Below are 26,139 nucleotides of genomic sequence, written 5' to 3'. Positions count from 1 at the left end.
TATAAAATAAGCAAATATAAGAATAGGATCTGTATAAATGCTAAAATATGCATTTTCCTGTGAGCATTTTGGGAGATGGCCATGCCTGAAAGGTGCCCAGAGGGGATGGACTGCACAGCCCATGTCAGTCTGGGGTGTGAGCACTGCCTTCTGAACACTTCTGCCCTCTCTTTGTGCATCAAGGTCAGTCAAGGACAAAGGCTGGAAAAACGGCTTCATGGCAGTCGGCAGAATATGGCATTAGATGATCATTGAGGGCACAAAGAAGCTCAGTATAGAGAAAGGAGAAGAAACAGGGCTACTGCCTAACAGTGTCGGTAGGACAAGGATAGCTGCACGGGTTTGACCTGGAGACGCCCATGACTGACAGTCGACATGATCCCAGAGCAGCCACTCACTTCGAGTGTTCCACTGCCAACACCGAATGCCTTTGGCACGGTGCTAAAGCCGAGTGCCCTTCGCCGTTAATTTAGTTGATTTCTCCATTTTTTTTTTTTTTCCTCTTGGAGAAATTCCTTTTTAAGGAAAACAGTAGTTCCTCCCTGTCTTCCCTCTCCAAATGCCATCCCTGTTACCCCGGCTCTTGTTGCCGTCAGTACCGAACGCCAGTAGGCGTTTACTTGCCACGGGGCCAGGTGGGTGTCGGCAGCGCCCGGCCCTGCGCTCCAGAAAGCCGCTTCCCTTCCCGCTGCAGCGGGGGCTCTGCTCGCTCCCCGCCGTCCCCGGGGCACCCCCGGCCGGGAGCGGCGTGCAGGTGCGCGGGGCGGGGCTGCGGCCCGGCCCGCCCCCGCGGCACCCGAGGCGGGACCGGTGTCTGCCGCCGCATCCCCGCCGCGACGGGCGGCCGAGAGTCGGCTTCGTTCCGCTCCGCGCCGCCGCCCGCTGCTCCGGCACCATGTCCCTCTGCAGGGCCGCCTCGCAGGCGCTGGCCTCCCGCCTGAGCAGGGCTCCTGCCGCCGCCAGCCGCCTCAAGCAGCGTGGTACGCGGGGCCGCCGCGGAGCCGGGCCGGGGAGCGGTCCCCGGGATGGCGTGACGGGGCGCGGGCCGGGCCGGACAGGGTGGCGGCGGCGGAGTGGATGCGCGGAGCTCGGGGCGGGGGCGATGTGGGGCCGGGACAGGTGCGGCGGGGGCGGGCGGCAGCCGGACACGGCTGCTCGGTCATCCAAGCACTGGCTGCTTCAGACCTCCGCCGCGACCCGCTGGGCAGCCGAGCCGGCCCGGGACCCCCTACCCCCGCCCCATGGCAAAACGGTGGCCGCTGCTGCCTTCCCTTCCGTATAAAATAGCGGGGTACATACCCCCCGGTAGAGCAGCCGGAGCGGCCGTGCCTCCAGGGCTGCCGGCCCCGGCAGGGAACGGGAACAACCCCTGATGCGCCACAAACACGGCTTTTGGCGCATCAGGGGTTGTGTAACCACTGGCAAAAAAAATTCTGCCAGCCGTGCTGGGCCATGGCAGCTTGCTGATCGCTATCCTGGTATAGCTAGCAGGCCCGGGGGAGAGGGTTAAGGACACGCAGCTGCTGAACGAAATGTAAATGTATGCAAATCCATCAGGATGCCCGGCTATTGGAGAGGAGTCTGAGAATTGTGTCATGAGACAGATGATGCTAAGCATGACCTAGGACACGATGTTTTGACATCGCGATTATTTTTGCAGCTGTCAATTGCAATGCTCAGAGCCATTTTATTTTTCATGAGCGCTTTTTCAACGAGACATTTCTCATCTGGGATCAAGTCACAAAATTCCACAGAAAGCTTTGTTGACCAGGAGAATTATGTGTGTTTTTCATGGGTCTCTTTTTGAGGTGTGCAGATGAATCCAAGACTGTAGTAAGAATCAATTTATAACAAATGAATGGGTAGCACTGCTGTTAGAGTTAATATGTATCCAGTCAGGTAAAAAATTGTGTAATCCTACCTCTCGCCAATTCGTGAGATGAACGGTATGTATCAAAGTGTCAGCAGTCTGAGAATTGAAAGAACATGAATTCAAATGAAAAAGCTTTTTTTAAATTTCCCTGTTATTACCCTGAAGAGAGAATTCATTGCTTCTACTGATCAGAAAGAATAAGGACAGATAATTATTTTACCTACCCTAGTCAGGAACTTTTTCCTTTTTTCCTTTTTTTTTTTTTTTTTTAACGTTCATTAGTCTATACAGACTGTGTCCAGTACTTGGAAGCTGATGGCAGACAATGTAGTTCACAGAAAAACACCTCTTAGGAAGAGCTCGGCCATGGAGCACCACACCCTGTGTTACTCAGTCTTAGGATACATCAATATGCATCAACATCTGTTTGATAACCTTTTTGAATCATCCTTTCCCACACAAAGTTCAGATTCCATAATTCTTTTTTTGTGATCATATTTTAGCAGCACTTTACATCAACTTACCTAATGGTTTTTGTAGCGCCTCCTCGCCAGATGTCATCTGGGAGTGTTCCTGGCTCTTCCAGAGACAGCATGATGATCTATCTCCTTGCTGGTGTTGCTGCTTTTGGTGGTTTATTTTATGTAAGTGTTTGGGGACGGAGCTGTTTGTGCTTTCTGAGCCAGCATGGTGTAAGGTGTGTTCTGGGTTAAAGAGTATGGTCAAAACGCAAACCATCAATGAATGTAGGTATTGTAGCGTATAGCTAAGTGCAGCCTAACTTAGAAATCAGCTTAAGAGAATTTAGCGAAGGTGAAAGCCTATTGCTTGCCTGTTTTACTGTTACTTTGATAAGTAGTCACTCTTAGTGGAAAGCATATTTAAAACTATGCGAAATGAATGTGTCCAAAGACTGAGTAAGGCACCTGTCTCTAACCCCTTGCCTTGTCTTGTCAACCAGAAACATTAGCAATGTTTCAAAGTGGGCAAGGCAGATGTGAAATAAGCAAACTGAAGCTGCAAGGGGAAGATACGAACCTTGTTAATTTGAGCAAAAAAAGAGAAGATATCAGCATTAGTTACTTCAAGAAAGCATGTTGAAGTTTTGTAAGCATCTGCTTTTGTTAAGCTTTACAGTAACCATTCTCTTCCCTGCTTCTAAATGTATCTGATTCCGTGCTTCACATCCCTAAATCCTCCATTCTATAGCTTACTTCTAGCCCTCTCCCCCAAGATCTGAGATAGTGCCTAGCACACCCCAGAGAGGTACATATTTCCCTGTCCCACAAAGTAATCCTCTTAAATGGTAAGTAGTTATTTGTTCAAAATATCGAACATGTATGATTGCATTTCTGGATGAGTAACGTATTCTCTTCCTGTCACATTTTTACCGCATTAGAAAAATAGAAATCTTAACATAATTATCTTTTAAAAAAACTGTTTTCAATTCCTGAAACACTGCAGCACTTCAAAAGCTGCATTTGTTTTCTAACAATGGAGAAATATGAAATACATAAATATATTAGTATAGCAGATTGTTAATTTTTTTTAACCTTGCTTAGGATAAATGGGGAAATATGAAATACATAAATATATTCGTATAGCAGATAGTTAATTTTTTTAACCTTGCTTAGGATAAATGGAGAAATATGAAATACATAAATATATTAGTATAGCAGATTGTTAATTTTTTTAACCTTGCTTTTATATGCATTTTAAGATGGGTAGTAGCACTTGCTTAAAATCCCTTCTCTCCCTCTGCCCTCTTTGTTTGGTACACTTGTAGGGATGTAGCTGTAAATTTGGGTATAATTCCCTTTCAGGCCTACAGAGTAGTCAGTTCATCCCGCAGCAAGTTTGTTGAACATTCAGATATTCTTCGTGAGAGAGCCGAGGGGCAGAAAAGCAATCCTTGGTCAAAGAAGGGTGAGTTGAGCTCCTTTCTCTTGTTCCCTGGGTACATGAGGATTTGGAACAGATTTCTGGATTTTCTAATCAGGCTTTGGCACTGTCCACGTCCTTGTCTGAACTGTGTGAGTGGGAGTGAAGACAGAGGTGGTTGTGCAGTATTGTTCTGTTACAAAGCTGCTGCTGCACAAATTTTGGTAGTGGCCTTAATGTTCAGGCAGTGAATCTGGTCTTTGATCCACCTGCGGAGTCTCTTTGGATGGAAAGAGTTGATGTGTGAATTGTATAATGGGTATTTGATTTACTGGAAGCTTAATGAAACTTGACTGAATACATAATGCTGTCAAAATCAATTCTGTTCTTTTGTTTTCAGTGGGGAGGAGAAGATAACATCTTTTCTCAGTCAACAGGTTGGCTTCAGGCCACATGCCATTGGAAATATAGTTCAATAGGGGAAAAAACCTACATTTAAAAAAAAAAAAAACTATTGTAACTTGGATCAATTTTTTTTCCTACAACTTTGATTTTGTCTTTTCTAATTTGGGGTTAAGTGAAAGGCCGGCATTACCTAAATGTATAGCAAATCCTTACTTAGCTCTTCATGCTCGAATAATTAGACCGTGTTAGTTCAAATACTTTTAATGGAATGTTGTCCCTGTCTACATCAATTAGTGTTATAGCATTAATGTCAAAGGTAGAACTTTGGCAAGCATGGTCTTGCCAGGAAAAGCAATTAGGAAAATTTCTTAAGGATCTTTATATATTTTTATTTGGTTGTTATTTAAAAAAATAAATATAGTATTGAAGCCAGACACTTGAAGCTCTTCCTTTTTGTTTTTAAAGTTGACTTCTAGGGAACTGATTTAATATATTTACATACACACAAAGAATAGATTTGAATAAAGTATCTCACGTTTGAATTTTGTTTTCAGTGTGAGAGCATGGTTTAAATTGTCTGCTTCTATAATTATTTATTTAGAAGTTGTTAGCCTTGACCTTCTACAACACATGCTTTAGTTTCAGAACATTAAAATTACAGATCTTAAGATTTAAAGTAGTGAAATACCTTAATTTCCAGAAAAGAAAGCAGCTGAGCACAGTATAGTTTTAAAACTCAATTGTTTAAATAAATGCTGAGAATTCAGCCACAATTTGCAATCCTTCTTTGTCCCTAAAATAGAAAATGTAACGAGGACCAAAGTAGATCTCTCCTAGAGACCTGGTCTCCTGCTATTCAGGGCAGAAGTAAGGATTACCCTTATTACATTCTGACTGCCGTAGCTGGGAGAACGGGGAAGCATTAAGCAAACCTTCCAACGTATTCCCAGTGATGCCAGCGTAGTCCCTCTTTTCTCCTGAGGTGCACTTCTGCAAGGCACTGAGCTTTGGCCCTGGCCTATCCACATGTTGGAGTGAAATACCCGCAGTCCTGAGTGCTCAGCAACTGACCTTGGGTACTCTCCAGACATGCCATCATCTGCTGCTTAATAAGTCACATAAATGTCACAACCAGTGGCAGATGATTGCTGCCTCCCTTTTTATTGGTAGTAAGAAGTCCAAAATGTTTCTAAGGCCATTCAGTGAATACAGTTGAAACTTGTTTCCTGTATTATTTTCAATATTTGACTTCTGAATAAATGTTCAACCCAGAGTTTTTAGTTGGACTTCTGAGTAGCTATTTCCAACTCACAGTACAAAACCACCGTTGAATCAGCTCCTTTTTAAAATCCTTCTTCATTCCCAGCTGTGTACACCCAAAAGAACAGGACATTAAGAACGACCATCAGTTCTGTTCTTACTTTTCCTACAGAATCCTCTGTGTGCATTTTCAAAAGAGTTAACACCCCTCTTCCTCCCCTTTTTTCTCCCATTGTCTGACTCCCTGCAGTCATATTTTTGTGTTTATCTTGTCACAGAGTGTTAGAATAGTATTGCTTTTCCCTGAAGTGTCATTGCAGTTCCATTCCCAGTGCATTCTTTAGAGTCAGTCCTTATACTTTTTCACAGTAAGCATTGCTGATAAAAGCAGTTAAAAATTCTATTCTCAAAGTATTCTGGTATTTTTTTATAAAATATTAAATCAAGCTTAAAATAATCTCTAAAACAGAGCTGGTAACCATATGAAGTGATGGATAGAAAAGCAGTATGCCAAGCAGCATGTTCATGGCATATTTGCTGCCTATGGTAAAAGAACTTCCTAGGTGGAAAAACTTAATGCTGGAGAGCAGCTGATCAGAGATCCTTTTGATAGGATTATTGTGATTTCTCATGTGGGGGGAAAATTCTCCCCTTATGCCTGAACACAAAATGTCTATTACAGAGGACTGTACGTAGAGAACAAGTCTGTCAAAACAAGAGAACAAATCATTCTAGGGTTCTTTGTTTATTAGAGGGTTGAAATTATATTTAATGCTATTTTAATTAATGATAACAGACATTTAGAAAGAGATCTGATAGCAAATTTTCTGTGGTTCTTTTTAACTGAAAGCTACTCTAAAAATAAGGGGAGGGATTTAAAATGCCCCTGGAAGGTGCCTGACTCAAAGTAGCAGTAGAAAATCTGGGACATCATTTGAGATGTAAAATGATGTTTGGCTTGCAGGATGCTCTCCTTGCTTATTTAGTGAATACTGAGTTTTGTCTTCCATTTGTTGTTCTTGTCCTTTAAGATTGTTCCTGATTTCTTTCTTTTTTTGGCTAAGACTTTTCTTTTTAACTTGTTGCAAGCTGATTCAATCTTTCTAATCTATACTCTGCTTTTACACTTTCCAGACATTCTAATCTATGCTCTGCTTTTACACTTTCCAGACACAAGGGAAATCTCTTTCCAAACCTGAGGAAGTTAAATACAAACAAAGGACAATCGTTTACCATTGAGTACATTGCAGCCTACCTTGGGATGACTTTGTACCTTCTATTGTAAAGCTCCATTTGTGTGAGACTTTAAAAGAACTACCTATGTTTGCAAGGCCAAACCATATTGAGCTTATTACTGAATCTGCTTTGTAGAAGGCAGTTCTGAGATGGAGAAGCTGTCTGTTCTGAATTAATGCACTCTATATTTGACTGTCCAATAAAGTGCACTGAATGCTGATCTTGGCTGTTAGCCTGTTCTTTGTGTAATGAATTAAAGGGTTTTTTTTAAAAAACAGTGTTTTCTTAAAGGGACATGATCAGGTTGCATAATGCAAAGTTTTGGTTTTTACTGAGCAATGAATGCACTTGTCTTGAAACCTGAACACAAAATTATAGGCTTTCACTGGCATAAGAAGACCAAGAAATGAAACTGATCTCTTTAGTTTTTAAACAGATACAAGAGAATCAAACAAACACTGACTATGTCTCTTTAAGCTCTTTTTTAAAAATTCTCACGTAGTTTACACTGTGCTACAAACTTACGTCCAGTTCTAATTTTTTTTGTCATGGTGAGTTGGTTCTAGTGGTGAATTTGTGATGAACAGTTGGTGTGTAACTTTTCCTTTGTGAACTTGATGTTAGTGCATGTTTGCATGGTGGTTGAGCATCTTTGTTGCTTTGTGCTGTTAGTTTTTCATGACTTGTTGCAGCTGAATTTGAAGTGATGCATGGCTGGGAAACACTGTTTTTCAGGTTCTAAGGAGTTGGACCCAGAGTGGTGTAAACAAGTCTTTAAAAGAGAGTTGTGAGTTGTAAAAAGAAAATAGTCAGTCCTATGTGGTCATATATCTTAAGAAAGTGAGCTCTGACCACTTGAAATTAGGAAGTTATTTTCTTATTTGTATAAGACCAAATGTCTTCTTCCCCACGTGGTAATTCCACAGAGTCATGCTCCCTCTGGCACCTGTTTGTGTACCATCACCGGCCCTTTCAGCAGAGGGGTTTGAAGCAACACTTGACAATGTCCTTTGTAATCCTTCCCTGCACCCCCAACACTTGCTTTAAGCCACAGTTTCTTTTCTTATCACACTGAAACACGTTATAAACCTCAGTAATTAAGAATATGGTTTCCTCATCTTATAAACATAGTTTTTTGATGCCACATCAGACAATATGAGGGATTAATTATTGATCTTTTTGTTAATTCTGATCCCAAATCCTAGCTTCCCACTTCAAATTTAAATGAGGATGATGATAAAAAGAAGTTGGTGAATTTTTTGCTGCATGCATGCATTTTACTCTCTTTATTGTATTGAATAAATCCTTAGAAGGTGATGGAGAAGAGGTGGATGAGGTCACTGAAGCGGAGAAGGCCACGGAAGAAGCTGATGCAGCAGCTGCTGCTGAACCTGCGGCACAGGATGAGAGTGCTGGACCCAGAGCACAGGATGAGACTTCTGGGGTATCCCCAGAGGCTGGAGGGGAGAATGACTTACTGGCTCCAGAGGTATCCCATGCTATGGAGGAAGCACAGCAAGAAGCTGCTGCTAATTTGGAACTTGCTGCTAATTCAGAAGCTGCTGCAGTTCAAGGTTAACTTATGAATGTAGTTTTTGAGTGTGTGTGTGTGTGTTGTGGGTTCTAAAGCTCTGCCTCTTACAGAACATTAAGAACGAGCATCAGTTTTCCTAATGGAGTTTGTCCTGCAGTGAAAACTAATTCAGGCATTAACGCTGACGTATCATGAGCCTAATTAAGTTTATTAAATCAGTGTCTCTGAAAGTGTCCCACCTCTGGCACCAGAGTTACTGTCTAAAACAAGTAGAGTCAAATGTTTGTTTTACTACCCCATCCTCTTTCTTAATATCTTAAGCTGAGCTTATAATATGATCAGTTAAACAGTTGTTTTAGTGATCTAGTTCTCAAGGGTTTGTTAAGGAATCTAAACACTTTAGTTCACTAGCCATTCCAAAGATATTCACACTGAATAATTATATTCGTTCTATCAATGTAACTTAAACAGGATCTTGCATAGCAAAGAAAATGCTGTCATGGTCTCAGTTCTAAGGAGATACTAGATTACATTTTCACAACACAATAAAACATTGAATTGTTGTTAAACACTGAAATTGGTAAGTGGCAAAACATTCAGTATTTTGAGCTGTCAGGGTGTTTGAAATATTTTGGTTTATTGTCCTTTAAAAACAATTGCAATAATACAAATGCAAAACTATCCATAAAATGCACAAGATACAGGATTATAATTTAATTTGGCGGATTTTAAAGTATTTTTTAAAAATTTTCTTGTTACCGCTGGTCTTGAGAGGATATTTCTAAAACACAGATCAAACTGAGATTAAAAGTATTTTGACTGCTAATCTAAGGGTGTTTATCATAGTACCATCAAAGGCGTTAGCAGATTCGGAATGATTTTCACTTTTTTCCTTGGGGACTCCAGTGAGGAATGGATGCATCTTAATTGCCTTTTAAATAAATAAACTTGAGAAATAGTGCAGCACTTCTAATTGCTGAGTTTTATGAAAGGTCTAGATATGAATGTGATTTTAATTCAAATGTGAATAGTTCCTGTGCTTGTCTCTGAAACAATCTATTACAAATACCATTTTAAAACAATACCCTGCTGTAATACAGTTTATAGAAAGTTGAATAACTGGTAATTGTTGGATAAGGTAGGATCTTCTGTATGGTAAATATTTCTGCCATTTTACTGAAGAGGCTCTTCCCTGAGAAAGGGAAGCTAGGATCTTCCCTGAGAAACATGGTGCATAAATTGATTAGATATTAGGAATAAAGTCTTCTGAGGGTGGTGAGGCACGGGAACAGTTTCCCAGAGCAGCTGTGGATGCCCCATTCTTGGAGGTGTTCAAGGCCAGGTTGCATGAGGCTCTGAAGATCTTGGTTTAGTGGAAGGTATCCCTGCCCTTGGCAGATGGTTCAAACGAGATGGTCTTTGAGGTCCCTTCCAACCCAAATCACTCTGTGATGATTCTGTGATTAAGTGTGAGGATCTCATTCTGGACATGCTGACGTCATGTACTTAGTGATCACTATTTGATAAGAAATATGGCTTGTAATTGTTAGTTCCTGCTGGTGTTTTCTGGAAGTGGAGCAGCTCTTTGGAAATTACTGATTTCTAAGATCTAGTATCTCTGGCAGCATAGTTACTGAGGAAACAGCACTGGAACCAGACTTCTGTTATGCTGAAAGTTGTGAGGAAGCCTGGGGGTCATCCCAGGTGCCCCCTACCAATCCTTGTTGCAGTGGTTATTCTTGGCTGGGTGGTAAAGCTAGCAGAAACAAACCTTTGGGGTGTAAAATCGTTGAGAAATTGAAGCAAAGGAGTGTTCTCCTTGCCTGATCTCTTGGGTGTTCCTGGGATGTTACAACTTGCTCCTGAGAATAGCTGTCCCGTGCCACTGGTCCCCAGTGCAGATTGCTGTGAACAGCTGCTGCTGACAGGTGTGACCGGGGTGGTGAACCCTGGGGACCTCCCCGTGGTTCACGTGAGGTTACACCCAGCGTAACCCAAGCCCTGGCCTGGGAGGCTGGACAGGCTTCTGCCCCAGGTCACCTTAGCACTCCCTGCTCCCTCGTCCTGGTGCTGCCTGCAGAAGAAGAGCAGGGCCCCCTGAGCAGTTCTTCCCGGGAGTTCCTGACCGTGGCAAGGAAGGCCACCAGCAGCACATGGTGTGACACACAGGCCTGAACCAGCATCCCTTTCCTCTAAGTTACGTAAGAGCTAGTTTCCATTGCCATCATGCTCACGAGAAGATGGGGGTTTGTTTCAAAAGTTCTCTGCTTTCTCTGTACCACTTTGTTCGTTGTCTACTTGCAGCTGTTGTGTTTAAAAAAAATTCTAATTAAAATCCTTCTGGATATAACTTTTGGTTTTGGATTTAATCATCTTTATCATTCATGTTACCTCCATTTAGAAGAAAAAAATAGCACAGCTCCACTTTTATTGAGGTAGAGAAGGATTTTTCTTTCAGAACTTTGGGGAAAAGTATGTATTTAAGTAACCTTAACTAGTTTTGTTGGCAACTTGGTGTTACTTCTGCAGATGAAGGTGTATTTTTATTGTTACCAGTGAACCTCTGCTTTTTAAAATGCCATTGTTTCTTTTAATCAATTAAGCTTTCTCTAATGTTTGGCAGTGCAAGCTGTGAAGGAATGCTTGTCTCCAGCTCTTGTATACAGATAATGTAAACGTATCATTGTACATGGATGTGCAAAAAACCCCCCACCCAAACCAAAACAGATACCAAACAAAGAAACAAAAAAAAACAACCCAGCCTTGGAGGTGGATGCTTAATACTAAATCAGGGTAATTTCCATTTCAGACAGTTAACAATTGTACCTGCCTGGAATGTTCTCCTTGCCTCAAGTTAAGCAATTTACAATCCATAATTCCAATCTAGAATTCTGTAAAATACTGTTACCAAAATAAGTACTGAACTATGTTACTCTGTTCCCAAGGTTTTAACTTCCTCTAAATTCTAATTTTCTCTACCTTTTTATTGCTTGAGCTGTCACTCTTGGTTACTGCCTGATGCTGGTTAAATTCCTGTTCTCCTTCTAGTGTACTCTGTGTCTGGGACCATAAATTAAGTTTTTCTTCAGACAAACCAAATGCTGTAAAATTCACCGATTGGCAAACTGCTATTTGGATTAGGCAAGGTTCTTGCATCTGTGACTTCTGGTGTTTGGGTTGCCACCATAAACTCTTCTCCAACTCTGGTATTGAGACTTGAGGTTTTGGCATTATCTACTGAAATAACAGAAGCAATTAGCCCCAAACTGTGCTTTTCCAGACTTCTTCTTGACTTCTCTAGCACAGGTTTTTTTTTTTCTAATCTTTAAAGTATTGAAGGGCATGGTCTCTTCTCTGTTTGTTATTTCCAAGGCCATTTGACTGAGTGACTGGTTTTGGGGAGGATTAGTGTGTGAATGTGCCAGTGTTTTCCATGCTAAGCTTCAAACACACTGCAATGGCAGCTGTCTGCAGCCTAGAGAAACAAATGGAGGCTGCTCTGGACAGGAGCTGCTGCTTTTGGGACAGGACTTTTGCTGACCCCATCACACAGTGATGCCAAGCAGACAAAAGCACCGGATACAATCAGTGCACAGTGGCTTGGCTTGCTACGTTACCAAATTCTGGGTGTGCTGACACTGTTAGGACTTAGGAAATTACTGAAGAGTCCTCAGAGTGATTTGCAGTTGCTCATACGTATTCAGAGGCTTTCAGAACGACGTTGCTCAGTAGAACAGACACATCATTGTAGGCATCTGTGTGTGTGAGATGGAGGAATGAGGACTTTTTACTGATTATGATAGACTGATCTAGCTAAATTAGCCCCTAAGAAGTTGAATTATGTAAGAAGTTGAATTATGTAAATATTATCCTATGGGGGAAGTATCTGTATCTGGAACTTCTGCTGGGTATTTCTGTTTCACATTTATCACTTACTTTTATCTGTCTCTTGGACTGCTGCACTTATATCTCTCTGATCGCCATACACTGGCCACTATTCTCTTCTTCTTCCTCCTGTTTTTCCTTCATAAATCTGAGTTTTAGATGAGTCATCATAGCATAACTTGAAAATCTCTGTTGGAAGAATGTGGCCAATGTTTAGAAAAAAAATTCCGTAAAAGTTGTGAGCGTGTGAAGACCCCAGCTGGCACATGGAGAGTCTGTTCAGTTTTAATCAGCTTAGCCAAAAAGAATTTTACAGCATGCACTGGGCTGGGAAGGAAGATTTTGGTAAAATGGAAAAAAACCCTAGAGGTTCCCAGCTGAGTGCAAACAAATAAGTGGGGGGGAACTGCCTAAAATAACCATCTTCCTATTTGTCTGCTCTAGAACAAGGGGGCAAGTAGCTGCTCAAAAATGGTAGGAGGACATACAGTGAATAAAAATGCCTAAATGAATGTCACTATTAATGAGAAAATGGATGTACTGCTTTTACTAGTATTAATAGCTCATTGTCAAGACTTAAAAAAACCCTTAAAATAACTGTATGTATTTAAATTGGAAAACAGCAACTCACTTTGTACAACAAAGTCTGTTAGCATTTAATTTACTCTACATAGTATTACCTGTGTTTGAAATTTTCCTGTAAATACAACAACCACAGGAATACTGTTCATCTTCTACTTTAGAGAAAAGATGGCAACAGGCACCCCTTTTTTCCTGTGGTGGCAGTTCCAACCAGAAGGGGAATGATGGGGATTTTGAAGTTAATTTTTGGGCAATGTTTCCTATAGCAGAGAAAAACATCCTTTTCGAACAACAACTTTGCTCCTTTAAAAACTGTGTAAGTGGATAAAACTTTGTGCATTACTTTGTGTGAGGAATGTTAAACAAAATGTCTTAATTAGAAGGTTTTTTTAGAGCTCCTGAAGGATTTAATACATCACATTATTAGGGTGTTTTTCATACACACAGTTTATATTAACTTGTGCTAGTTTTCCTTGTGATCCATTCCAATCAGTATCTAAGGATAGTTCCATGTTTACAACAAACAAACAAACAATGTGAGTTGCTTCTCATTGCTACAGTTCCATGCTACAGAATATAAAACAATATTCTTGAAATTTTATGAGGTATTAAAAAGGATTTTATAAGGTATTATAATAGGATAGAAATTTTATTAATAGGATTAATGTGACATGCACTGTTACGCTTTCATTATGACCATTATAGGCATCTCTGAATCTTTTTTTAATCATCAATTGCAGAATAAACTATCTTCAAGGGAATCTTCTGGTCATTAGTATGAACTAATGAGGCTTTTCTTGGGAACTAGTGACCTACATCAGGCACAAACAACCTGTGATGTGCTTGGCTGATTGAACATGTTTCTCTTTCTGTATGGAGTGATGAAAATTTTTATTCTTAATAATGGGCTTTGAGATGCCATGGTTTAGGCTCTCAGCTGGACCTCATGGATTTTTATCTGGATTGCAAAAAGGAAAATATGTCATATTTGTGTAGCGGCAGGTTTATTAGAAATCCCAGCTTTCCTTTGTTCATCAGTTTCCCAAAGACCTTGGGCTCTGAGCCCTTGATTTGTGTTCATCCTATGGAACAGCTGGAATGCCAGAGGGACTAAACTCCTGATGCCCATGGGCTTGAGTGAGGGAGGGCTGAGGTTGAGGCCACCTTCATGTTGTGTCCGAGTAACAGCACGATCAGGCCCGGGTGGTTCCACAAAGAATTCATCAGTTGCCAGCCACTCGTTCCTATCCTGTGCATTCAAGGATAGGAACGATCAGACTGAAAAATAATCAGTGCTTTTCTAAGTAATTGTTCTTTCCTTGACTCTGTTTGGAACTAAAAATTTTATTTTTTCCTGTGTGGAGTTCAAGTGCTGATTTCACAGTATTGTAGAGAGGCATTAGGTCAACCAGCCGGTACCTTTTTTTTCCCTTTTGAAGCCCAATGTTTAGGTGTAAAGTGTTTTTCCTTTCCAGTCAGTAGGTTGAGTAACTTGCTGCAGCTGGTTGGAATCCTAAATGTTCACTGAATAAAATGCCAGAGAGGAGAGAGAGAACATTTCAGATGGTCCTGAGTGACATTCCTGGTGATGGGATGTTCTTGGTGGACATCTGCAAGGCCTCCATGCTGAGCTCCCGGGATCTTCCTGGCCAATGGCACCTGAAGCACTTGGTCATGTTACAGGGACAGCTGCACAGCTTTGCCTCTTTTGTCCCAAACTGCCTCAGTGATTATTATTTCCCCCCTGTTCCTCCTGATGTGGTTTGAGTCCCCATGAACAGAGGGTGAAGGTGTGGAACCAAAGCCAGCCATGCTTGGGGTGACAGGTGGCTTCTGGTGACAGCATGTGTCTTGGCTTGAAAGGACAGGTGTCTGCCAAGAAAGGAAGGAGCTCTCCTTGAAATGGAAAATGTAAACCCCCCTCCCTCCAAATTGTCATAATTTTGAAATTAAGGGGCTCTCAGGCAAAGATATGGGAATAGGAATAACAGTTCCTTACTAGGAAAATTAAAATACAAATGCAAGAAAACCACTGACAGAGTCAGAATACGACCTGACACCCTGTGGGTCAGGGTGTTGGTGGCAGTCCAATTGAAATGGTGGCTGCAGCCCTCCTGCAGTGACAGATGTGGTTCTGTTGGAGCAGGGATCAGTAGAAGGGTGGAGTTTTCCTCTGAAAGTCCAGTGGTGGTATAGATGGGCCTGGTCTTCCTCTGGGAATGCAGTGGAGAAGAAAGCTGTTCCTCTGGGAATGCAGTGGGGAAAGGCTGCCTGTGGTGTTCCAAATCTCTGATTATATCCAGTTGGGAATGCTTGGCTCCTCCCCTGGGCAGAGCATCTCCCAGTGGGATGATGTAATTGTATCAGCCATGCAGTGACACTCACTGGCCCAGTAACAGAAGATATTTCCCAGAGGGAGGATGGGTTGTGGAAGAGATAAAGCAAACTGCCCCACCTGGTTCTAACAGGCAGCCCAATGAACAGAAGGTAACTGCCCCACCTCTAACAGATGGCAGTAGCATACACACATATCTTTCAACCTAGGACAGCATGGAAGGGAACCTTAGCTGTCATCACCACCTCAGGATTTGGAACAATTTCCCTTTCCATTTTCCCTAAGGCTGATGGAACCAAAATATGTGAAGCTGCTCTTAAAGGGAATCACAGTTTCTTGCTGCTACTGCTGTCTTCTCCCCTGGATTAGATCTGAGTGAGCCAAGTACCCCTGCTTCTTGTGCTCTATTTTGCAGGTTTTCTCAAATAAATTTTTGAATTACTTTTCCAACGTGTCAGAATTTGACTTTTTAAAAGTCAGTTCTACCCCACTGCCAGTTTTCCATTAGCAGGTCTTTAAACTATGAAAATGTACCAGGAATATTCTGCTCTGCTTCTCTTAACATTTCAGGGGACATCCTGAGACCTTCAGTGGACCTGACTGAGGAAGGTTTCAGTAAACATTCTAATGTAAGATGGTCTAAAAGGCTGTAAATAAAATACTGTTTCTAATATCACAATTAAATTTGACTTTCCCCCTCCTTCCCCCTCTTTGGAATTAGTGTGTGACATTGGTTATGTTACAGGCTGCTTGAAATATCAAAGCTTTGTTTTGTACTTCAGCTTTGGTTTGCGTGCTCCAGGTGGATTCCATTTGTATGATACCGGCTAACTTGTGTTATTTTAGCTTTATAAAACCAAATTCTTCTGCAAAGAATATTTTTAAAGGAATTGAACCTGGTGTTTGGCATTACAGATACCAGCCTCCTCTTGACTGCCTAGAAAAAAAAATCATATGAAGGATACTGCTTTAAGTAGAGTGATTCACTCAGAAAAGCGTATTTTTAAATATCTTTAAAAATTGCAGGATACCAGTGCTTGTTTAAATTTTTTGTTGCTGTTTCTAGCTGGAAAGATCACTTTTAAATGAATCAAAGAATTAGTATTAGAATGAAAATATTCTAGCTTTAAATGTATTGGTAAGGAAATGCAAAACTGAGGGAAGAAATGCAGGCAGTACTCCTGACAAGGCTGAGGTTATCTTGTATGATCTTGTTATAAAAATTCTGTCCTGCTGGAAGGAATCCCCACCTCCCCCAAGCAAGGAAAAGACTGGGTACACTTTCATTTTAAAATCTGGAACAGCTGTCTTCTTCATCTCTATTGTAAATAAGGAAAACACAGTTAGAAAACCACTTAAAAATGCAAGGTAGAAGTTTAAAATCCAGTATGATTAAAAAATATAATATACAAATTTGGTTGTATCTCTTCCACCTCCTTGCTTCAAGGTCATCTTATCATGTTTTCTACTAGGTGGTAGGACATGATTTGGCCAGTGTGAGCAGGCCAAATTTTGCACTAGGGCTTTACATCCCAGACAAAACTCCAGGCTGTTTCTGCATAAAAACTGCCTCAGGAAAGTTGGAAAGCTTGTTTGAAAAGCTTGAAGGCTTTTGGAGAAAAGGCTGTGCAAGCAGTGGGATCTGGGTTCTGGAAGTCAATGCACTTGCATGGGGTTTCCTGTATTATTAGCAGGAGAAAGTCAATCTGGGTGTGTTATTTTTTATTATCAGCTGCAGCAAAGATTAGTCAGCCACACAGGGCACACAAGTCCCTGCTTATCTTGCCACTCTGTTCTGCTGAGCTCATGAATATTCACACAATTCAAGCTGACCATCATGAGCATGCAGAATCACCCTGTATTCGAACTGTTTTCTACTGTAAGTGCACAGGAGTGTATAGCTCTGCACCCACTCTCAGGGCTGCAAATTCAGCACTTGTAAAAATTGTCTTTAAAGACTGCAGGAATTACTACTTTACATAGGAAGCAGTTTTTGGTTTTTCTTTTTTTTCTTTTTTTTTTTTTCCATTGAAATGATAGGGGTAGTTTCCTAAAAATGACATTTCTAGGTGAAATGTTGGATATGGTGCTAATAAGATACTGGAGCTTTCTAAATCTGCTGCTTTATTAAAAAAAAAAAAAAAGAAGAAGCAAACAACTAAACACAAGCTTTCAGAACAAATCCACAATTTTCTTTAGTCTGTAAAATCAATTTCCTGTTCTGTATTTATTCAACTCATGCCAGATGTGTTTCCACAACAGAAATGGTTTGGTATTGCATTAGGTGCATGTGTAATGTTGCCCAGTCATGTTCTGTTCCTGCAAGTGCAATTTGGGAGGATGAATTTCTTCTCCAAATGGTTATATCCCAAAGCAGAGGATCTGAGGACTGCCTGGGAGTGCCTGTAGCTATCCTGGGCAGGAGCAGAAAGTATTTTGGTTGGGATTTCCCTGTTACACATCAGCAATGGATATCGCACAGATGTTATACACTGATGGTTGTGTAGTGCATGTATGTTGTGGCTCTAACTAATCTTGGGGATGCCTGCCCTCAAAATCCCTGGTATGTCCAAATCCTTCTGAGTGCTTTGGCAACAGCTGTTGATGCAATGTGCAGAGCCCCTTGACTTCAGTTAGTAAATGTGATTAGTTTGATTCCTCTAAGGCTTTAAGTTCTTTCATATTGTCTTTTGCTGAAATCACAGGAAAGTTAAGGTCCTAATTCAGACCTGTAAGTGCTCTGGTGTATGTATAAATGCCTGGCAAAATTGAAGAAAGCTAGCCAGCAATACTGGGATACAGCTACTTATCCCAGGAGAAAACTGAACATTTACAAATAACCAGTGAAAAAGCTTAAGAAAAAAAATCAGCTTTTCAGAAAAAAAAAAATATACACAGAGGCTGAGATTTTTTGCTACCAATATAATACCTTGTATGAAACGGTGAAGTATACCTTCTGTATACTGTAGAGTAATATTCTATATATTCTGTAGGGTAATATATCCTCCTAGGATGGGGGGAAGCACAGCACACCAAATGAAGCAGGAAAATGGTGAAGCCATTTAACTCCAGTGCTTTTGATGAAGGATATGTGTGTGCAGGGGGAAGTTTCCCCCAGAGAATTAAGAAAGAGCCCAATGAGACCCACTTTTGTGGGTATGAAGGGAAACCAAGTCATTTTTGGCAGGCTTTAAATTGTATGGCTCAGTATGGAATTATCCCTTGAGGGAGATCCATTGGCAGGAATGCTGCAAGCAGGTGTTTTGGTAAAGATGTCCAGGAGCTGGAGTGGTATTGTTCTATAAGGATAATAAAGCAGCTGGGCATTCAGTGGAAAGCATAATATTAAATACCATGCGTCCTCATTGCAGAGAAGCAGTTGCACAATTCAGATTATTTAGTTCACTTACAGCCTGTGGAAATTGTAAGAAATCTGGCATAAATAGACAAAATGGATCATAAGCATCACTGCATGAAGAAATGCAGGGACTTCAGGTTTTCAAACTAATCATCATTCAGGAAACAACACAGAACCAAGTGAAGATGCTGTAACTCCTCTACAAATATTTTGAAAAATAAAGAAGCTTAATATTTTAATATTTGAACTAACAAAAGTTAGGAGTGATTTCAGTTACATCCATTATTTGCTGAAGAATTCATGACAGGCTTATTAACAATAATTGAACAGACAGGAAATTCGTCATCCAAGGATTATGGAAAATGAGTCACCATTGTACCACATAGAGATTAATGTATCTTGTATAAAATAAGGTGTTACTGCAGGATTTTACATGGAGCAATTGCAAGAGATTAAACTGGATTGAAATAATATGAAATGCATGTAGATTAAGGAAGAAAAAAAAAAAAAGAGAGAGAGAGGGTGTGAATAGCACTGGGAAACAGGGAAACACAAAGGAGAAATGCCTGAACTTTGTGCCACCAGCTGGTCAGTAGGGGAGGGTGTGAGGGCCTCAGGCAGTGTGTCTGATGTTCCTCATGCAGAAGGACCTCACGGGACAGTCCCAAACCTGAGACAGGCAGGGGGCTCATTCTCAGCCTGCCAGGGCATCATTCATCTGGCTTTGCCCTGGGATCGCAGCAATTCCCTTCGACACAGCAAAACGTGTTGGCCTTGTGAATGGAATACAGAGAGTTTGTTCCAAGACGTGTCCAAGCCACCAAAAATCAGGCCAGGATTTGTGCTGGTGTCAAATGAATGCTCAGGGTAGCCATCAGGAGGCTGGAGACTGTTTCCTAACCCAAAACACTGGAAGGCACTTGGACAGTATGCAATGGGACAAGGAACCAATGCCAAGATGATCTCCATCAGCCACTCTGAGACTTTGCTAGAGACAAGGGCTGAAGGAGAGCGACGCAGAGCAAGCTGCCATGAGCGTATGCATTGGGACCACCAGCTGCTGCCAGTGGTGGCTGTGTTTGGCATCAGTGTTAGCAGAAAATCTAATTTTGAAATGATGTGTGGTGCAGTAGAAGTAAGTTGCTAAATTTGATCGTGGCAGTGTGGTGAGCTCAGTGCCCTGCTCAGTAAGTGGCTGGATATGAACTTCATTAAGAACAAGAAATTCTCCTTGAGCTGCACATAACACATTTTTTTCAACATCTGTCTTGATTTGAAAGACAGAATTTTCTTAAATTGCATTGGTGTAAAGAAAAATATTAGTGCATGTGGTATGAATAAAGCTTGCAGTGCTTTGGTGCAACTGTAAACAATCTCATATTGCTATTGAAGTTGAATGTTGTAATTGAATGCAAAGAAAAATGTGTGTTAAAATCATTACTGTAGAGATTTTAAGCAGGAGTTTAGAAGTTTGGCCTCTAAACTCTTTTAAAATTAGAATTAAAAAGCTAAAAGGAAAAATGTCAGCATACCTAATACAGCTTTGTAAGTTCTATCCCTTTAGTCCAAGGATCCTTTGGACTAAGGGAAGCAACTTACTTGACTATTTGTCATTGAATAAATAATTTCCAGTGTTTCTCATTGGTGTTTTGTCTCCATTTGCAGTTTCTGAGGAGGAGAAGACAACTGAAGAAGTTGCTAAAGAGCCCTAAAGGTACACAGTACAGTTGCAGCATATGGTTTTCTGCTTTTCACCCATCTTTTGTTCTCAGTTAGTGGCAATTGCAGCATTGGTAAATGCACATGCACTGTTATGGTGAATTTGTATTGCTGCTCTCAACGAAAAAAAATTTTATTGAAGTATTTCTTATTTTTTGGGAACCACTGCCAGCATCTTAAAGAGGCTAGGGAGCAAATCCTATATAAATTGTCACACTGTGTATTTATTTATTTATAGCTTTATCTTAGTCCCATGCAAACTGGATAAAGATCTGAGAGTTGTAGCTTTCTTCCAAGCAAAAAATGTTCTTTGGATATCTGGTTCCAATTATATGTGGCTACTGGACTTCTGGATTATTGTTCTATACAAAAAAGCAATAGTCGCCTGAACTATATTATTTTAAATAAATTTTTTCATTATTAGTCTCTCTGCACTTTCAATTTGTGCAAAAAAAAAATACTGCATATAATATTCTTTCTATTTTGCTAGTGTCTTTCTCATGTGGCTTTATTTATTTTTTTTATTGTCAGAAAAGTTGCAAGTGTGTGCCTCTCAAGGTTTTTATTTTTACTCAAATTAAAAGCTAAGGGTACCAGAGGGTAGCACATCAGAAAACCAAATAACCAAGAAATTCTTTCTGCTCTGGAACACATAAATGCTGTGGTATAGACGAGGCAATTGAGTTAGGAAACTTTTTTCTTCCCTTGTAAACATCTGACAACCCTACAAATCGTTGCTATTCCAGATTTTGATTTAGACAACAAATACCCTCTATAGCCGACTCAATTAATGAGGGCAGAGATGGTAACTGAAAAGGGTGGGGGTGGCAGGGAAGGCAAGCTGTAGGAAATATCTTTGATGTAACAAATTGAAAATAGATGAAAAAATAGATTAATCTCCTACTCCTGTACAGGTTCACTCAATTCTGCTTAAACTGCTTGGTCTCTTTTTGAAAAAAAAAAAAAAGTTACTTTTTATGAGTATAGCAATGCAAGTTTACAAAAGGGACTCTTGTTGATTTTCAATTTGATCTTGTTGGCAGGGGGAAAATGATTTATGAAATATTTTACTATTTGGTGCTGGAAGATTACTGGCTGTCATTTGACCAATTTGCAAGTCTAGAACCACACTGCATTCTGACTTTCCATTAAAACACATTATACTTTTTAAGGAATTCAAGGCAAAGAAAATTAAATTAAAAGAACGTTAATGTGAGAATCAAATCACTATGTAGCAAACTTTTTTAAAAAATTATTGATTATTTGGCGAAGGGATAGAGGAAATAGTGATGGATTAAATCCTCAGATAAAGCCCTAAGCTAATGCTCAGAGCATGCCTGAGTAAATATGTTCAGCCATTCTGCTGAGTGTGGCTATTAGTTCCATATTGATGCTGCTATGGAACCACTTGTATCAGTAATTTCAGCAAATACAATTGGTTTACTCTGTGCTTTAAGTTAAGCATGTAACTATTTGTGGAAGTCCAGCATGCAAGGGAATTCACTTATGCCTGAGCAATGTGGATGAACATGAGGGATTCCTTGAAACTGGGCTTTGGTGATGGCAATGGAGCAAGTTTCCTTAAGCCATCAGATAAGCATGATTTACACATCAGTGCTGTGTATACTCTGTAATTCAATTAACTGGTAACCTGCAGTCAAATTCACAGTGTGCTTTGAATGTTTGCAAAGAAAATGACCTGCTGAGTGGTGTCTGTTGCTAAAAATCTTTTGTCGTTGTTTCCTCTAAATCAGATTTTTTTTTTTCTTTTTCCCCAGTATGCAGTGTGGACGCCTTTGGAAAGTTTAATGCAAATATTTGTGGCAATCAACCAGCTGATTCCTGTGTGAAACCTCATATTCTTCCTTGAAGACATAAAAGAAACTGTGCAGTTTGTCCTACCACACATTGGCCATTATGGCCAGTATTCAGTGCTGCAAGAGATGATTTGCGTCGCCTAGAGAAACGCTTCTGTGACTAACAGCTCTGCTGTAGAGAGTAGCATCCAGCCAAGCCCCTCAGCATGTCCTAAATACATGTGCTAAGAGAAGCAGTACACTTAACTAAACCATGCCATATGAACTCCTTCTGTGTCTCTGTTGTCCTGTTATGTACATTGATTCCTTACTTATGGTCCAAACTGTTGCGTGTAAGTTATACCTTTGTAACATCCCATGCTAAAATGTAAGCAAAAGGTTTCAAAATCAAGTCAAAATATTACAAAAGTACCTGTTAGCATTTTAAAATTATATCACAGGGGAAATGACAACGTGTTTGCTCCTCAGTTTGGATTTGTGATTGTAAGCATAGGACATCTGGCTGCACATGACCTAATTTTCCCCCTGCACAAACATTTCAGATGCTGCCATTCCTTGCACAGTAACATCCAGGAGTAAACATTTTAAGGCTCCTGCTTTGGGAAGAAAACCTGTTTGCAAGTGGTAGCCATAGGTACTTGATAAGTGGTGGCTGGCTCCTGCCTTGGGTGTGCTGTGCTCTGCTCCTCCCAAATCTCATTCAGCTTGCCGTGGTCTTTCTGGGCTGCTCTGTCTTGGCAGTGGCATATACTGGTAGTGTAACAACATGAAAGTTTGGTAGAAACTTTCAAACTGGTGCAAATCACAAGCCCTTCAGGCCATGGCAAAGCCTGTCTCTAACCACTTGCACAGAGAGAGCAAAATCCCTGTGAAGGGCTATGCAACAGGTGTTCAAATGGACAGACGTTCTTAGGGACTAAGAAAGAACCAAATAGCTAAATAACCTTGTTTTCTCAGTTTCTCAGCTTCATAAAAAAATACATTTATTATGAATAACAGGTTTGGATGCCGCTGTGCTTCTAACCCTCACATGCTACCTGCACGAGCGTGCACCTGAGACCCCACTGCAGCCATCACAGAATGGCAATGATTCTAAACCAGAGGCAAATAAGGTATATTATGTACTATTTATATAGGAAGTGTGTTTATAAGGTGTGTCTGACTCTTCTCTCTTCAAGAAAAAGTTTGGAAAATGTTGAAAGGGAAATGAAAGCATTATGACATTCCTACCCACGGCACAAAGCAGCAACACATGCTCCTTCCCCCATCATAAAGCAAATTATAATAAGTTCCAACAAAGATATAGCCTGTTGCTCCTGGACCTACATAGGAATAACTGGAATAATGCAGAGGCAAAAGCAGGCTCCTAAGCTTCAAGAAGACAAACCATAGCCTTCTGCTTAAAGGATAAAGCCTCTGTGATTAAAAAGCAACTTTTGTAGACCAAGCTACTGGAATAAAAATCTTAGACTGATATTTTGTTGGATAAGAGTCTATATTTGTCTTGTAGATTAAAAATGCTGTGATGGATGTATGCACTTAAATGTTCTATTTCTTCATTTTCACTAATTACTAGTAAAATAAGCTATTTTAACTGCATCTAACAGTAGGGTTTCTGAAATGGTAGGCTTTTCTGAATGGCTCTTTATTTCTGGAACTCCTCTGGTACATGGCAAAACATGTTAGCCCTCTGGAACAGCTGCCTGAATGATTGAATCACAAACTATGGTTTCCAAAACGTAGGTTTTTTTCATCCTTTCAATTTCAAAAAAATTGTGAGAGTCCCAAAACAGCCTGTACTTGTGCTTTATGCCAGAGTTCCTCTTTTTTTGCTTTTGTTTTGTTTAGGTTTTCTTAATTTAAAAAAAAAAAAAAAAAGACATGCATCACAGCATGGTTTGCTTCAGCACTTGAGTATCTTAGAGTAACAGCAGTGATATTTTGCAATTCGCAGAGGTCTGGCCATTGTTGATTCAGTCTTGTTATTATGGAGTCTGAATACCATATAAATTAAAATTTTTCTGTCCTTCACTTTCAAAAAGTGAATTTTTGAGTTGCTGCACAAAGGCTGCGATGAACCATGGAAAATGTTGAAAAGATATTTTTGAGATGGGTGATTAAGGAGAGCAATGCCACAGCAGAGAACAGACATAATGCAAGACTAAAGGAGATCAGAGGAAAGGTTTGGCCTTGAGAATGCACTTCACAGGCCAGAGCAAAGCTTGAGATTCCACAACTCATCCAAACTGCACATTGCTCCTTTGCTGTCAGCAGCTATCTGTGAAAACAGCTGGCAAGGATTTTCACCTCCCTCTAGTGCCAGTTAGTCCCTCTTAGTTCACCTTTCTGAGGGGTGGCAGCCTGTTGCTGCTGGCAGCTGTTCACAAAGCTGAAAATTCTGAAGATGACGAAGTCCACCTAACAATTTCAGGTTTACTTTTTGCCTGTGTTGATGTAGGTACAGAATTTCAATTTTATTTTCATTTGCTTCTTCGAAACATAAGACAATTACCATCAAAAATCATAATTCAAACTGCAAGCTGGTGCTCAGCACTTGGAAAATCCGAGAGTGAAATACTTTAATCAAGATTTCTTATGTCTGTGCAACAGGCTTTGATGTTGTGATACTACTTTTTAAATCTGTTTTTCTGGAAAAGAAAAAAAACCACAAAAAACCCAAAACAAAGACAAAAAACCAAAGAATTCCAACCCAGTGAAGAATGTGCTGTGATTCTTTTCCTCACCTGGTGGGCTGTCAAAAATTTTGAGCCAATTAGCCACCCCAACTTCTGCTTTACCAGGCAGATGGGAGGAACACACAGTTCCAGCTGAGTGATGAATGAGGAAACCAGTAGCTAAAATAAGTTACTTGTAGTGTTTGGCAGCATATAAGCAAATATATGATGCAGCTCTACGGCACTTTTGTGGCTGCAATCACCTACTGTAGGTGCTGTTTTCTCCCTCTGGGTGGTTAGGAAAGAGTGAGAGGACAGAGGCACACAGAGGGTGAGGGGACAAACAGGGACAGAAGGAATTTTATGTTAAACGACGTTGGAGTCACTTTGTGTGCTGCCCATGGGTTGGCACACATTTCCATGGAGTGCCATCCCTGCTGTGACACAGATAATTCTGTTCTTTGGAAAGGCATTACTTGGATGTGTGCTTTTCTTGCCCTGCTCGCCTGCTGCAGAAGATGGAGGCCGTGCAGGATGATGGGAGTTATTCCATTCTCAAGCACCATGCATAACTGGACTCTCCTGCATTCTGGGTGTTACTCCTTTATTTGGGATGCTGCAGGAGATTTTGCCTCCTCCAGCTTTACTGGAGTGGGAAAAGGGCTAAAACTGTAGGTTTCTATACTGGAGTTATTCCTGCTACCTGCTTGAACTACAGATAATTAAACAGTGTGTTGAAACAGCATGGTTTGCTTGTGGTTTACTGAGAGAAACCAATTTAATTTTTACTTATGCCTCAACATAAGTTATAAATCAATTTTCTGACATGGGGTTGATGCCTCAGGTTTTAGCTTTTATATTTTTCAGATTCTGTGCTGCTTTAGTGTGTGGGTCTGGGCTTCATATAAGGGGATGGTGAGCTCTCTTCACAGAGTAGGGAGACAAAACAATTCCTTCTCTACCTGGGGACCAAGGACAAATGATCCAGATCTTAGGCATAAGAGCATAAATAACATGGACTGAAAAGAGAAAAGGAAGAAGGATGGGACTTCATGGGCTGGAGCTGTAACTGGACAATTAGCTCCAATATGCAAATGGACCAGAAATTACAAAAGTATGAGACTCCATGACCGGTCATCCATTTTGTGGCCATTTTGGGTTCACCTGGGGTGTAGCCCTGGCTGGGCTCCTGTGCTGCCCAAGGTGGATCCACTGAGGCCTCCTAATAAGTCCCTTCTTTATTTGTTAAGTCCCTCTAGCCTCCGTTCTAGGTCAGCCTTCATAAGGCATCAGGGTGAAAAATACTAAAGGGGCTGTACACATGTGGGGAGCGTTGACACCTGCCATGTGCAGGTGGCAGCTGGGACACGTGAGGGGGAAGGAGACCGCTGACTTTACAGCCTCTAAGCAGGCAAACCCTTTGGAAAATGGCGGGAAGCCCTATCTCTGAGGGGACTTCACTTGACAGACAATCAGAGCAGAGAAATCTTCCATGAACTGGCTGCGAGCAAGTGACCAACCAACCGACACCCTCCTTGTGGTGGGACAGAGCCCCAGATACCTGGCAAAAAATGCCCAG

At 40.9% G+C, this 26,139-nt stretch overlaps 1 protein-coding gene across 1 annotated transcript; it reads left to right on the top strand.

The window, feature by feature from the left end:
* Positions 1–732: 732 nt before the first annotated feature.
* MGARP (mitochondria localized glutamic acid rich protein) lies at positions 733–25,303 on the top strand. Its single transcript, XM_053941427.1, has 6 exons — positions 733–980; positions 2,414–2,517; positions 3,697–3,799; positions 7,966–8,229; positions 20,015–20,063; positions 21,847–25,303. Exons 1-5 carry the CDS (start codon positions 896–898, stop codon positions 20,059–20,061), a joined length of 603 nt encoding a protein of 200 aa, XP_053797402.1. The 5' UTR covers positions 733–895; the 3' UTR covers positions 20,062–20,063; positions 21,847–25,303.
* Positions 25,304–26,139: the final 836 nt, after the last annotated feature.

The sequence above is a fragment of the Vidua chalybeata genome, chromosome 4 (assembly GCF_026979565.1).
Source record: "Vidua chalybeata isolate OUT-0048 chromosome 4, bVidCha1 merged haplotype, whole genome shotgun sequence".
NCBI classification, from domain to species: Eukaryota; Metazoa; Chordata; class Aves; order Passeriformes; family Viduidae; genus Vidua; species Vidua chalybeata.
The sequence above is the reverse complement of the archived record's forward strand: the minus strand, read 5'-3'. Positions and strand labels throughout refer to the sequence as shown.

Excerpts from the sequence above, each read along its gene's own strand:
- MGARP (XM_053941427.1), top strand. The coding sequence starts at position 896 with ATGTCCCTCTGCAGGGCCGCCTCGCAGGCGCTGGCCTCCCGCCTGAGC. Across the intron at positions 981-2,413 it reads CAGCCGCCTCAAGCAGCGTG|CGCCTCCTCGCCAGATGTCA; the intron begins GTACGCGGGGCC and ends TGGTTTTTGTAG. Across the intron at positions 2,518-3,696 it reads CTTTTGGTGGTTTATTTTAT|GCCTACAGAGTAGTCAGTTC; the intron begins GTAAGTGTTTGG and ends ATTCCCTTTCAG.